This window comes from Terrapene carolina, unplaced genomic scaffold (assembly GCF_002925995.2).
Source record: "Terrapene carolina triunguis isolate 2854851 unplaced genomic scaffold, T_m_triunguis-2.0 Scaffold31, whole genome shotgun sequence".
Taxonomy (NCBI): domain Eukaryota; kingdom Metazoa; phylum Chordata; order Testudines; family Emydidae; genus Terrapene; species Terrapene triunguis.
The window spans coordinates 35,169-49,450 of NW_020664382.1; the positions used below are offsets into that span (position 1 = coordinate 35,169).

Below are 14,282 nucleotides of genomic sequence, written 5' to 3' on the forward strand. Positions count from 1 at the left end.
GCAAGAATCAGGAGCAAATCTGTAAATACAGACATCTGCCTAGTAGGTTTAAACATCTACATTTTCTCTTTAACATCCTGACCTGCTGAAGACAGTCAAGCAGCTTGAAGAGCAAGTTTTCTTAATCAGTCTCGAAGTATTGACCCTAACAGTTCTTTAACTAGCAAGTCTCTTGAGAATGTCATGGGGAGAGACCACAACTTTTAGAAACCTGGGCAGACTCTCATTTTAATCCCTTTTCTGTAACAGGTGGAACAAGGTACTTCACAACGTACAGCTGAAAAGGTGGTAAAAGCAGCAGCGTCACAGGTCACAATCAGAACCTTTTATATACAGTTCAGAGCAATTTAAAAAAATAGAGAAGTCCAAAATACCTCCAGAGAAAGTTCTAGTTTCCTGAAATGTCATGTACAAAAGTAGGCCACTCTGAGTTGGCTTAAAAGAAGTCCATAGCGGTTGGTCTCTTCTTAGCTGGTGTTACAAATGATTTCTTCATCTGGGGCTCTGCTGTGGGTGTACCAGGTGACTTCAGCACCCCATGGGGAGGCTTTTGTTCGGGGTTGAAAGCCACCCGGGAGGCTCCTTCTGGGCTCACTAAGATACTTTTGTCTGTCTTTTTAAATTCTGTCAAATAAAAATTAAAGGACAAAGTTATTAGAGATCCAGACACAGAGATTTAGGCAGTTCCACAGTTCCCTGATTGCTCTGGCACCCAAATGGGTACCAAGGAAATCTGCCATTAATGCACGAGATCCAGGCTGTTAGCAAAAATCAAAAACCTAAGATTTGCGGGGATGGGGTATGGAAGAGGTCAGCCTGAATCTCCAGCCCCTGATGGTGCCTTATCACTCTCTCTTTAGGTTGTGCTCCACCTCCAGCTGTAACCCATGGACTGGCTGGTGGTACCCAGAGAGAACTGGCTGGCCATGTGGTGCAGCTCTCCTTGTTACCAGATCCTCTATTGTGTTAAAAGCCAGCTAAATACTTTCCTCCTATTCCTGCAGTTGCCAGTTATTCCACGATTGTAAGTGGGAGGCAAGGTGCCCACAAAACAATCTCTCTGTAAAGATGCAATTGAGACTGAGAGCCCCTGATCTAGGTTTCTTAAACTTTACATCTTCTCATTGAAAGGAAGGAAGGGAACAAACACTATTCATACTGTTTAAATCCCATGGTCCTAGCGGTTGATGACCATTGCTGGCAGTAGGGTTTAAGATGGTTTATGAGCACACACACTTACTGTGGTAAAATATACAGAGTCTGCTACTCCAGTGCTGAAATAATAAGATGTGGTCTACATCTTAGAGAGGGATGAAAAGGTAAGAAAATGGATACCTTGCCTTATTACATTAGAAATCAATTTCAATTTTATGCACATCAATATGTCCCCAAGAAAAGCATGAACATGTAAGAGTTCGTGTGTGGGGATACTTATTTGTTAATATCATGGTCAGTAGAGGCAGCCAAAGTAAAACTGGAATTTTTCCATAATAATGGCGATTCCCCTGCCTTGGAGCATGGACCGTCAGCGTTTCACAGATGTTTCTATTGGGAGGCAGAACGAAGCAATGGGGAATTTGAAGACAAGGAGCTTCACAGAATCACAGAAATGTCAGACTGGACAGAACTTCAATAGGTCATCTAGTCCAATCCTTCCGCAGTGCAGGGGATTAAGTATTACCTAGACCATCCCTGACAGGTGTTCGTCATTGGAGGTTTTTAAGAACAGGTTTGACAGAGATTTCACAACCTACCTAGGTAATTTGTTCCAGTGCTTAACTATTAGGAAATTGTTCCTAATGTTTAACCTAAATTTCCCCTGCTGCAATGTAGGCCCATTACGTCTTGTCCTGACCTCAGTGGAACAGGAGAACAATTTATCACCCTTCTCTTTAAAACAGCCTTTTATGAACTTGAACACTGTTATCATATCCCCATCAGTCTTCTCTACTCCAAACTAAACAAACACAATTTTTTCAATCTTTCCTCATAGCTCATGTTTTCTAGAACCTTTAATCATTTTTGTTGCTCTTCTCTGGACTTTCTCCAATTTGTCCACATCTTTCCTGAAGAGTGGAGTCCAAAACTGGATACAGTACTCCAGTTGAGGTCTTCTCAGTGCTGAGTAGAGTGGAAGAATTACTTGTCATATCTTGCTTACAACACTCCTGCTAATATATCCCAGAATGATCTTTGATTTTTCTGCAACAGTGTTACAGTGACAACTCATATTTAGTTTGTGATCCCCCAGATCCCTTTCTGCAGTACTCCCTCCTAAGCAATTTCCCATTTTGTATTTGTGCAATTGATTACTCCTCCCTAAGTGGAGTACTTTGCATTTGATCCTTATTGAATTTCATCCCTTTTCTCCAGTTTATCAATTTGAATTCTAACCCTGCCCTCCAAAGCACTTGCAACTGCTCCCAGCTTGGTATCGTCTGCAAACTTTATAAGTGTGCTCTCTATACTATTATCCAAATAATTTATAAGGATATTGAATAGAACCGGACACAGGACAGATCCATGCGGGACCCTACTTGATATGCCCGTCCAGCTTGACTGTGAACCATTGATAACTAATTTTTAAGAATGGTTTTCCAACCAGTTGTCCACCCACCTTATAGTAGGTTCGTGTAGGATATATTTCCTTAATTTAGGAGAACATTAAACTCACCTGCAGTCATGTTCTTATTCAATCCAAAGGTGACTTTTTTGGAGCTGGAACATTGCAGCTTGTTTAACTACAGAATAAAATGAAGATGGCAAATAAAGATTGATTTGAGGCAACATTACGTCTGTTTCCCTGCTGGAACTCTGAGGAGTCCCAGTTTCTTCCCTTGTTGTAGATACCCTCCCCACCTTAAAGGCCTAGGCATAGCAGCCTTTGCTTAGCAGCCACCATCGTAATGGACAAGAAGGAATGATATTTCTTAAAGTTGACTAGATCGCTCGCCAACAATCGAGAAGATTGTCTTTCCTCCCAGATGTTAAGTACGCTGGCCTCACAGCACTCTTAGCCCACCGAGCTACGAGGGTGTTACAAAGCATAATTTTAATAGGGCTTAGAAATATTGAGAGAAAGTTTAAGAGGCTTATATGGAAACAAGTTGGCGGTTTCAGAAGACCTCTTCTGTTACAAGCTTCCATGAAAAGAAAGAACTGCAAAAAATGTAGAGCCCATCTGTAAGAGCAATAATTATTTGTTCTTTTATTATTCTCAAAATAATGTAAACCCTCAAAACTACACTTTAGACAAGAGGGATTTCTTTTAAACAATGAAAGATGTCACCATCCCAATTTGTCAGCCTTAGGAAATATGCCTGAATCAGCTTACACTACTCAAGTGGTTTGTTTGGTTATTTTATTTTTTTAAATTATTTTAAAACTGCCTATCTTAGGCAGATTAGGTGTCGAGAAGATTAGTGCAGTTTATTGGGGGAGAAGCAGGCAGGGGAGACTAAAGTGGTGGCAGAGTTTGGTTAGACGTAGACAGAGGCTTCACTTTCCACCTTACCCCCTGAAGAGGAAGACAGCCACCAGCAAGAGCAACCCAGATAGACGACGTTGCAACTGTGGGGATGATCATTCTAATCAACTCAGATGGCAGATAATCCAGCCACATACAAGCAACAAGTTACATAATATTACTTTTGAAGAGTTTAAACTGCTCACATTGACAGCTTTGCTTTTGTGTGTGGGGGGGAGGGGAGAGGAAATATATGTATATAGATTGAATTATTGAATGGACAATTAAAAATCCCATGGCAATCACAACTGTATCTGCTGAGGAACTCCAGGCCCGTTTTCATTGAGGGTAGGGTTCCCAAATTTTTATCAAGTATGAACCGTGCTGAGAATTTGTCAGGAGCCTCAGGGCCACATCTAGTTTGCACAGGATGGAGCAGACAACAGCTGCCCTTCCACAGTCATAGATGCTGCCTATGGAGACTATAGGTCCCAGCAAAACTAGATTGAGACACTGGTGTGATCCAGATGGAGTATCACAGGCTGAGACCCACATCTGGGCAAGATGCCCTCTGTTTTCAGATGCGGGTGGCCATGAGCCACGTCGTGGAGTTCCGTGAGCCATACTTAAGGCAACCCCCCAACTTTGGCAGACCAAATCAGGGTCACTTTACCTGCATGGAGGCTCTAGTTGAAGAGAGGCTGCCTTTGGCTTTCCTGAAGAACACCGGCTTTGGTAAAGTTGTTTTTTCAAATTTCACAAAGTCATTTCCTGTCTTTGCCTTCTTTTTCTTTAATGGAGTGAGAGTGCCACCAACCTCCTATGAGGGGAAAAATAAAACAAAAGTTTGCTCTTTCTCACGCTGAGTAACAGCTAACTGAGAAATAGAGGGTGCTAGGGTTAGTGCTAGCCATTTGCCAGTGGTGGCCATAGTTAAACAATGGTCACTCGTCATGAATGAATGCTAGTTTGTGGTCACTTGTTAGTCCCCTGGTTAACATTTGCCGCCATTACAAAAATGCCTCATAAGTTTGCATGATTGGAAGTCTCTGTTCAAGAAAGGTCAGCGCTGGAATAGCAAGACTGTTGAATGGGAAGAGGAGGTGCATTGATGGTATTCTGGAAGGTGAAGGGAACTTGTAAGTTTCCTGTCAGGGTCCAGATAATGGCATCATTTTCAGGAGCACAAGGTTCCCCTACTCCCTTCTATGTCCATCTGGGAGCTCTGAAGCTTTCCCCTTTCCCTCTGCCCCACTAGGGTCAAGGATTACATGGGATTGCTTTTGGGTCCGTTTAACTCTACTCCTTTAGCTGGATGGACAGAGATGTGGACAGGATGCTACTGAGAAATACAAAGCATGCTTTCCTCTCTAGGGACTGAATATGCGAACAATACATTTTAGCCTGGGGACCAAGAAAGCTACCAGGAACGAAACCAAAGTCTCTTGCAGAGCACTGGCCACTGAGTGGCTGCCCTCTCCTCATAGACAAACTGAGGAACGTTAGTTTAGATTATATTAAAAATATACAAATAAATAAAAGGAGGGGGAGATCAGAGGGGTCCCTTTTCAACACAATCTGAATCTCATGGCCACTGGGACTAGAACTAATAAAATTATGCTCCACTTTAAACAATGCAGAAGTCTTAGCTTCCCAATTTTAGCAGGCAAACTGTGAAGCAATTCTGAACATTCCTGGTTTTGCCCTTTTCTGTTCTTTTATGATGTATAGAGTTAGCGTCTTCCGATTCTCAAAATTTTTCATGCTTGGGAAACCAAGACTCAAAACATCTCCAACTCCTCTCTGCTGGAAGCAGGGCAATTTGCAATTCAGGATACAGCTTTGCGGGACATCATTCTTGAGTTCTAACCTCCTCCATCAAAGACAGAGAAGTGAGAACTTGATATTACACAATTTAAAACAAGATTTTAAAAAAGGGGAATCAGTCTTTGTACATCTTAAAGGAGTGAAGCAGCATTTAGTTCTGCACCAGAGATAGGTTTAAAGATCCAATATTTTGCAAACTCTCCAATGGCAGAAATGTGAGATTTGCAATTTGGAAATGCCAATTTCCAATACTATCACGAAGCACTCACTCTCTGAACACATAGCCCTTTAAAAAAAATGATCACAGTATTACGTATAAAAAGCTCTGGAAACTTTCTAACAGTATCATATGTATGAGTTATTAGTCCTCCGAGGACTATACCGTTAGTCCTCATCTATACACAAATTTGCACAGGTTTAACTAAAGATGTGTATTAAAACTTGTTTAAATTGGTGTTAACCAAGGCATACACAGTACTTAAGTAGCCTGGTTTTTAAGGCAGAGGAACAAAGAACGTGCATAAATGTTTGCAGAATACTTTCCTTTGAACCATAGCAAAGACAAAATGAATGGTGTGAGGTGCAAACTTGGACTAAAATGTTTGAAATACATCAGTAAACAAAATGAAAATATATAACTTGTAAATATTCGATAATTTTCATTAAGGAAAAAACTCTGAATATTTCAAGGAAAAACTGCCAGGATTCCTGCAGTGTTGTCTAAGTCATAACCTGCGAAGTATTTTTGGACCCTAAATGCTTTCTAAATTCAGGCTGCCTCCACTTACCCACAAGGGAGGGTGTAGGGGACAAAAACCAAAATGACCATAAATTATTGCAAGGAACAACAATTGCTGCATCAGAGATGGCCTCCTGGCCAAGAACAAGTTGAGCACAGCATTGGATGCAATGCCCTCCTTCCAAGAATTTGGCCCATTCACACAAGTAGTCATGGAAGCACTACGAGCAATGAAGGTCCCCATCTTAGATTCAGATCCATGACATTCCTGGTTGGTGAAATATACACATGGGACCCTCCCACTCCCTTAATTCCCAATTGATATTGTTATCCCTTGACAAGGGGAATTTAATGCATGTAAAAAAACATCCCATAAACCACTCAGCTCATACTGAATTCAAACAAGCCTCACATGCAAAAGACAATTAGAGCCCTCTGCTTACACTCTTTTTGCTTTTCTTGCATGCAGCCTCAAGAACTCCCTTCACTTCAACAGAGTTTATCACCTCCTTGATCTTCCTCTTCTTTTTCAGGGATGGTGGTTTCTGGTTTGAGACCCTGAGCCCATCTAAACTGCCCAACTTAGGTTTTTTCTTCAATTTGACTTTTTGGGGCAGTGTGGATTCAGAGTCCCCTTCTCCTGTAAGGCTATTCTGCACGCTTTCCTGTTCTGACTGCAGAGCAGCCTGTTCAGATAAGCCATTGAGTAAGACAGTCCTCATTTTCTGTTTCTTTTTCACCATCTTGGTAGTAGTTACAGTGGCACAGTCACTGCCATCCCACAGGGCATTGGCATTAGCTGGTCCATTTTGAGATACAGGTTTTACATGAACCTTCTGCAGTTTTGTGTTCTTTTTCTTGAGTTGTCTCCTTTTAGTCCGCATTACGTCAGTCCGAGCATCCTGTGCACAGTTGTCACCATCTCCTTCGCTGCCAGTTACGCCAATTCCAGTCTCAGTTGCCTCTTTGTCTAGAGATTTGTTTTTTCTTTTTCTTTTACTAGTTTCTGGTGCTCTGCCCTTGTTGGGTTCTTTGGGTCCTACTGCATCAGGCACCCCCTCTTCACTTCTCCCATCAGCTGTGCTGGAGTCTGCAATTTGACAGTCCCTCTTCTTCCGCCTCTTCCTCTTCTTCTGGAGTCCTGATGCATCATCTTCCTCTGTACTTGATGCCTCTTTTCCATCCTTCTCTGCAAGGAGGCAAAATCAGAAAGCAGCAACATTTAGCCCAAATATAAAATGAAAAGACAACTGCAATAGAGGAGTTGCTTTCCTTACATCCCTAAATCTTTACTGCACGTATGGCCACAGAGTCCATATCATTTTTTCCAGGCCTATTAATGCTTTTCTTGCCTTTTTTCATGTTACTGCTGGGTTGCCAGCAGTTGCCCATGAGTGGTTCTAATGTAGTAATATCTCCACCCCATCAAGGTGCTCTCTCTTGGAGGCCTTCCTGATCGTAAACCCATTAAAAGGCAGCTCATGTGTCAGCTGACTCTGGTAGATTTTCTTGAAGAACATTAAGCTTGTAGCAATGTAAATGCAAACCCTGATGGTAGAAACAGCTGTAAAGCCTCCTAGATAGCTTATTTCCATTCCTCTCTTCCACACATTCCCCCTACTTGCTTATGTTCTAATGGCATTCCTCTTTCAAGGGGACAGAGATGTTCTTGCTTTCACAGTAAATACCAATAGTACTGCTTGACTGGGTAAAGGCAAAGCACAGCTTCTTCCCAATCTGCCGCATATTGGGTGAAATCCTAGCTCCACTGACGTCAATGGCAAAATTCAATGAGGTCAAGATTTCAACCTTTACCCTTCATTGCAATGAGACTCAGAAATGGTGAATCCCAAGCAACTGATCACTCACTTAAAACAATCTCAGCCTGTTATGTTGCCAGGCCACACTAGGTATGTCTGTTCTGCAGCTGGGAGCAAGCCTCCCAGCTTGGGTAGACAAACTTGTACTAGCAGGGTTTGAGCTAGCGTGCTAAAAAGAGAAGTGTGAGCACTGCAGCTCAGTCTCTCAAGCCCACCGGACCCCCTAGGCTTGAGAACCAGAGTCTCAGTGAACCACACATCTATTTCTAGCATGAGCCCTGCTAGCCTGAGTCCATCTACGCAGACTAGGAGACTCACTCACCGCTGCAGTGTAGACGTACCTACGGACTGGCGAGAGTGGTCTCACTTCCCTAGCTTTGCCTCCTACCTTTCTCTTTTTCCAGCTTGGCTTTCTCCATGGATTTGACAACTTTTTTCTTTCGCCTGCCCCTGCTGAATGTATCGTCATCTTCATCTGTAGAAACATCTTCAGGGAAATCATCTTGTGGGAAGATTCCTGTTGAGCAAAAAGTCTGATGAGACATCTGAAAATACCCCCTTCCCCCCCTCCCCCCAAGTAGTTTCTGTGTTCACATACAGCAAAAGGGGCACAACCACTGATTCCCCACTCCACTTGTCTATCAGTACGTTTAAAGCACTGCAAAGAAATGTGCACAGAAGTGTGCAGTTTCTTCATTATTCTGAATCAAACTGATCATGTTTCTCACTTAGGAAGCAAAGCATTTGAATAAAAAGGCAAGACCTCAGCTTATAAAATTACAATGCTGCCCCAAGTTGTGAAGCATTAGATATGGGGACCTGACCTCCTTTGTGAATCTGAGCAAGTTATACCTCCTAACGAGAAAACCACATCACAGCAATAACCTCTGAAACTAATATCCTTCAAACATAAGTAAAAACAGCACACGAAGACAACATTAACTGCAAATCTACACTGAGAACAGGATGAATCATTTAGCAGAATAAAAGTGCTTCTTTTTTGATGCTCAATTCTCACCTTCTGCTAGGTCCTGGAACCTGAAAAAGTTAAAAAAAAAAAAAAAAGTCTTACTGTTACAATATTTGACTGAAATGTCACCACGTTATTGCATTTATGATGCACACGTCCCACTTTTGAGGAAAGCATAATACATCGGAGGGCTACAAAAGGCTAGCTCGCCAAGAGATCTGCCTCAGAACTCCAGCAACTCAAAGCCAAACTACTGAAGAAGTCTTGGCAAGAGTGCGATTTAACACTGCCGCTCCCCTCCCCCGCAGTTTGAGCACAGTGCTGTTCAAATACTGCATAATTTAAGCGAGGGTGGAGTAATCTGCGAAGTGAAGGCGTGGAAGCCTGATCACTTGAAATACTTAGAACTATACAAGACAAAGCGCTTGACAATGCAACGCAGGGAACAATCCTAAACTGGTACGAAGTACAGACAAGACAACTCAAGTCCCTTCCAACTCTAGTGTCTAGGAATCTGTGAAAAACACAAAATCAAAACCAAAATCGGTCTCAGACCCATACATATATCCATGTCTGACAGAGATTTTGTACTCATATTACCACATACTGTAAGCAACGTCTTCTTTCTAAGATATCTGGGCCAAGTAGGAATGTACTGGACAGTGAATTCACTGCAGAAACACTTTCATTAAAAGGATGGCAATCTCTTGATGTAGACACTAGCAGTAGAGGGGGTTGGGGAAACAGAATGTCAAGTCTATTTAGACAAATCATCATACAGAGCTTTGTTTCAAGAGAACTCACTTTTTGACCAATTTGTACAGACGTTTTCTGTTAAAGGCAGGTGTATTTTTTCTGCTGGCCAATTCAAAGAGTCTGTCAGCAACAGCTTTGTAGTTAAACTGCCAAAAGAAAGCAAGCACAATACAGTATCTTTGTTAGGCTATCATACTGAACCGCCAAGTATAGCTGTTGTTATAAATACTTCAAGCAGCATATGCTTTTTACTACTTCCAATTCCTTCCACTACACTTGATCTCTGCCAAGATTCAACCCCCGAATGCACATGCTAGCTTTATGAATGGGTTTTGTCTGACTACATAACAATGGGAGAAACCAGGTAGGTGAGGTAATATCTTATTGGACCCACTTCTGTTGGTCGAAGAGACAACCTAAGAGCTCTGTGTAGCTTGAACACTTGTGTCTTCCACCAAGAGAAGTTGGTCCAATAAAAGATACTACCTTATCCACCTGGTCTCTCTCATACCCTGGGATAAACATGGCTACAAAAACACTACATTACAATGAAGCATTCAAATAATATTTTTTCAGAACACTTCTAACCTGGACTCTCATTCAGAAGGAAAAAGCAAACAAATAAATGTGCAACATTCTAGTCCCTGCTTAAGAGCCATAGCCCAACACAGGAACATGAGGCATCTCTGTTGTAGCATAATCCTGGATCCCAGCAGTTTGTTCCAACAAGTTCATAAGATCTGTCACGCGTTTTAGTGCCCAGCCCCATCTCCTGTGTACCCTCCCACCCTATCACTTGTGCTGTCAACATCAATAAGGGATATGCTGACTCCTGGGACAGACAGAACACAATATGCTTTTAGCAACTTTTTTGGTACCTCTTGAGCAGGGCCGGCTCTAACTTTTTTGCCGCCCCAAGCAAAAAAGCCATAACACCTCCCCCCCGCCCCCCAAGCGCTGCACTGCCCCGCCGAAACACCCCCCTCCCCGAGCGCCGCGCCGCCGAAACACTCCCCCCGAGCGCCGCCGAAACACAAAAAAAACCTTGAGCGCCGCTCCGCCGAACCAAAAAAAAAACAAAAACAAAAAACCCCGGGCGCCCCCCTGCGATTGGCCGCCCCTTACAAGGTGTTGCCCCAAGCACGTGCTTGGTCGGCTGGTGCCTGGAGCCGGCCCTGCTCTTGAGGTGAAAGGGGGAAAAAAGGGGGCAGGGGAGAGAGAAGAAAAAGAATTTGGCACATGTACGTCTCTTTTGTCATTTGTTTTGTAACCTACTCACAAGAAATATGTTATTAATGTGACACTCAGCTGAAGACATTTAGGGTATGTCTACACTGTAATTAAAAACCCATGGCTGGCCCGTGCCACCTCACAGGGGCTCGTGGGGCTGTTTAATTGTGGTGGGGATGTTCCAGCTTGGGCTGTACCCTGAGCTCTGGGACCCTCCCGCCTTGCAGGTCCTACGGCCCAGGCTTCAGCCCAAGCCCAGAAGTCTACACTGCAATTAAACAGCCCTGCAGCCTGACTCAGCTGGTCTGGGCCAGCCACAAGATTTTACTTGCAGTGTAGACATACCCTAAGAGATGTGTACCTTATTATTCGACTGGTGATGTCTCCACTATCCACTAAGTGACAAATAAAAAAGGCCTAGGATTATTCATGGGGATATCATGTTAACATGAAGGAAGCAAGGCACAAACCTGGAGAACAGGACCAATGTTTTCATCAGCATTTTCAGAAAGGTCCTCTTGCACTTCAGTGCCCAGTGCAGATTTTTTTGATAAACGTTTGTCTGTTATTACACAAAAAAAGATTTTAAAGATCAGTCGGAAAGAATGGGGGAAAGCGCTGTCCAGTACAGTAGAATAAGAGGAGTACTTGAGCCATGAAACTCTCCCCCCAGGCAGGGAGATGGGATGCAGGTATCATTTAGCATATGAGCATAGGGCTGAGTCAGGAGACCTTGATATTTTTCCTTCCTCTAGCACAGACATTCTGTGTTACCTTCGGAAACTAATGCAGATGCTCTACACCTCAGTTACCTGCTCTTTATATTGGGAATGATACATACCCATTTATATCCAAGCATTTTAGTTCTAAGGATGAAAAAGCAATTCAGAACAGCAGTATTGTTTCTGGGTCTTTGAAATGACCATCCCCATAGTAGAAGAAATAGCTTGGAGCAATTCCCTCCTAGAGCATTGCCACAAAATACTAGTTTTTGGACAGTCCTGGGTTCTCTACGGCTGTTGCTGTAAGTAGACTGAAATGTGGAACTGTAAGGCCTAGTATATAAAGGGAGCACTAAGATGTTTGTAATTGACTAGTATATGGTTACTTTGTCTACTAGATCACCCAAAGAGAACAGAAGCAAGATTTGCTGTTCCTGTATCACCTGCGTGCCCTAAGTTGGCTGAGAGTAGGAATGATATTTTTAAGAGGTGGGATACATATTTGGATCTTGTCAATAGTTACCGTATTTCTTTAAAGTCTGGGCTAAAATTTTCATCACTTCTTCCTCACCTTTAGTCACTAGTGGCTCCTTGTTTTCAGCTTCATCTCCCTCAGACAGCTCAACATCGCCATCGTAGCTTGTTTTCAGTTCTTTCATTAGATCTTCAATGGCAAAAGGGGACTGATCCACAATGGCTTCAAAGATACCCCGGGCTACTGCCTGCATCAGGTGACGACTGTATTATATAAAAAAGGATGAGAGTGGGAGGGAACACACGCAGAGTGTTAAAAGCCCCTTTTCCTTCCCATTTACATTTAAAACACTTTGAAGACGGTGAGAGAGAGAGAGAGAGAGATGCATCTAACTTTGGGGAAAAAAGTCACCAATTACTTAAACAAGTTGCTTAACTCCAAACAGATTTTCCAGTTTCGTATTTGGTTCTTCCAATGTTATAGCTTGGAGAATTTGCTTGGTTTATTAATTAATATTTTATATTCCAATAGTACCAGATCAGAGTCAGGGCTCTGTTGTGTTAGGTACTCGATAAACACAGGTATAGGTGGTTCCTATATTTACACACCCACTTCACTTATGGTTTTCAGGAACATAAAGGTGAGTTAAGCTAGCCACAAAGGCCTGCCCAGGCAGTTGTTTCTCTATGACCTGAACTTTATTATGTTCTTTGTTTTGCTTCAGTCCATTTGTTTATTATCTTTTGAAATGGCATTTCAAGAACTTCCTAGATCTTAGACTAAATAAATAAATAAAATGGAAAATCCAATATTCATCCATCAAACTTACTCTTTAGATTTGGCAGCAATTTTGCAGAATGGTTCAATAAACTTGAGATTCTGGTCTGCTGTGAGCTATGAGATTAGGAGACAGAAAGACTTAGTATAGTAGAGCAGGCAGGTCGAGTAACTCATTGTAGATTGTGAGGTAGGAGATCTTTCTAAGAGGCTACACGCCAGCACTTTTCATTGTTTTTCCCCCCACTAAAATTGACACGAGTAACACTTCAGCACCACCACCGAGATATTTGATAGACGCACTATAGAAATAGAGTGCTTTGTATACATCGATTTATTAAACTGCACAATATGCACTTGATCCTCAATTCACAGATGGCGAAATGAGACAGAGGAAAAAGTTAAGTGAGTCAGCCGAAGGTCACAAAGAAGTCTGCAGCACACTAAACCCTGGGTGTCTTCTGACTTGCAGACCTTAACCTAAAGACCATCAAACAAAATAGTAATGAACAATAAGATCTGATCCCTTTGCTAAGCTCAACATAGGAATATAGGCTGAGACTTTCAAAGCAGTCTAGGGGATTTACACACATCTTTCATTACAATTAATCTAAATCCCTTAGGGTATGTTTATACTTACCTCCGGGTCTGGCGGTAAGCAATCGATCTTCTGGGATCGATTTATGGCGTCTTGTCTAGACGCGATAAATTGATCCCGGATCGATCCCGGAAGTGCTCGCCGTCGACGCCGGTACTCCTGCTCCGCGAGAGGAGTACGCGGAGTCGACGGGGGAGCCTGCCTGCCGCGTGTGCACCCGCGGTAAGTTCGAACTAAGATAGTTCGACTTCAGCTATGTGAATAACGTAGCTGAAGTTGTGTATCTTAGTTCGAAGTGGGGGGTTAGTGTGGACCAGCCCTTAGACTGTTTTGAAAGTCTCAGTCATAGGCCATATGAACCGTATGCAATTCTGGGGCTGGAGGAACTGTTGCTGAATTAGAGCCCTGATTGTAGACACTGTCCCCTGCTACAGAAGCTCCCCCCGCCCCACACTTCCTACACCTGCCAACAGAATTGCCTGCTGGGCCACCCATTGCATTCTGCTGTCTCTTCTTTAGCGAGCACTGCTACAAAACTGCTAATAAGCTCATCTTGTCTGTTAAAGAGAAAATAGTTACCAGGAGGGCATCTGCCAGCAGCACCACATATGGACTAGCAAAGCGAAGGCTACGAATTAGTATATTGGGGCTGCAGGGACTCCTCCCTAGCAGGCTAAGAAGAACGACATTATGGGGAGGGATTTCAAGTAGTAATGAAATGGTCAGCAGAATTCAGATTCCTGCAGCAGAATTCCACAGCAGGTGCTGTAGAATCAGACTTTAGACTGCTGCAAAATTCTGCTGCTTTGCAATAGCCAGTAAGACTTAAGTAAGAGAGAGGAAGGTCTATACTGAAAGAGATAACAGGCAAACTAAATTAAAGATATTGCTGGTACCTGGCA

General features: G+C 42.8%; 1 protein-coding gene across 1 annotated transcript in view; it reads right to left on the minus strand.

Annotated features, from left to right (window-relative positions):
- Positions 1-211: 211 nt before the first annotated feature.
- LOC113406499 (ribosomal RNA processing protein 1 homolog A-like) overlaps positions 212-14,282 on the minus strand; it is a 28,235-nt gene continuing 14,164 nt past the window's right edge. Inside the window, exons 7-16 of the mRNA XM_026651733.1 lie at positions 12,835-12,899; positions 12,102-12,268; positions 11,279-11,370; positions 9,627-9,724; positions 8,871-8,890; positions 8,241-8,369; positions 6,476-7,221; positions 4,140-4,286; positions 2,675-2,741; positions 212-624 (exon numbers count right to left, since the gene is read on the minus strand). Of these exons, the coding sequence (XP_026507518.1) occupies positions 437-624; positions 2,675-2,741; positions 4,140-4,286; positions 6,476-7,221; positions 8,241-8,369; positions 8,871-8,890; positions 9,627-9,724; positions 11,279-11,370; positions 12,102-12,268; positions 12,835-12,899 (1,719 nt within the window). The 3' untranslated portion in view covers positions 212-436. The remainder of the gene's footprint in view (positions 625-2,674; positions 2,742-4,139; positions 4,287-6,475; positions 7,222-8,240; positions 8,370-8,870; positions 8,891-9,626; positions 9,725-11,278; positions 11,371-12,101; positions 12,269-12,834; positions 12,900-14,282) is intronic.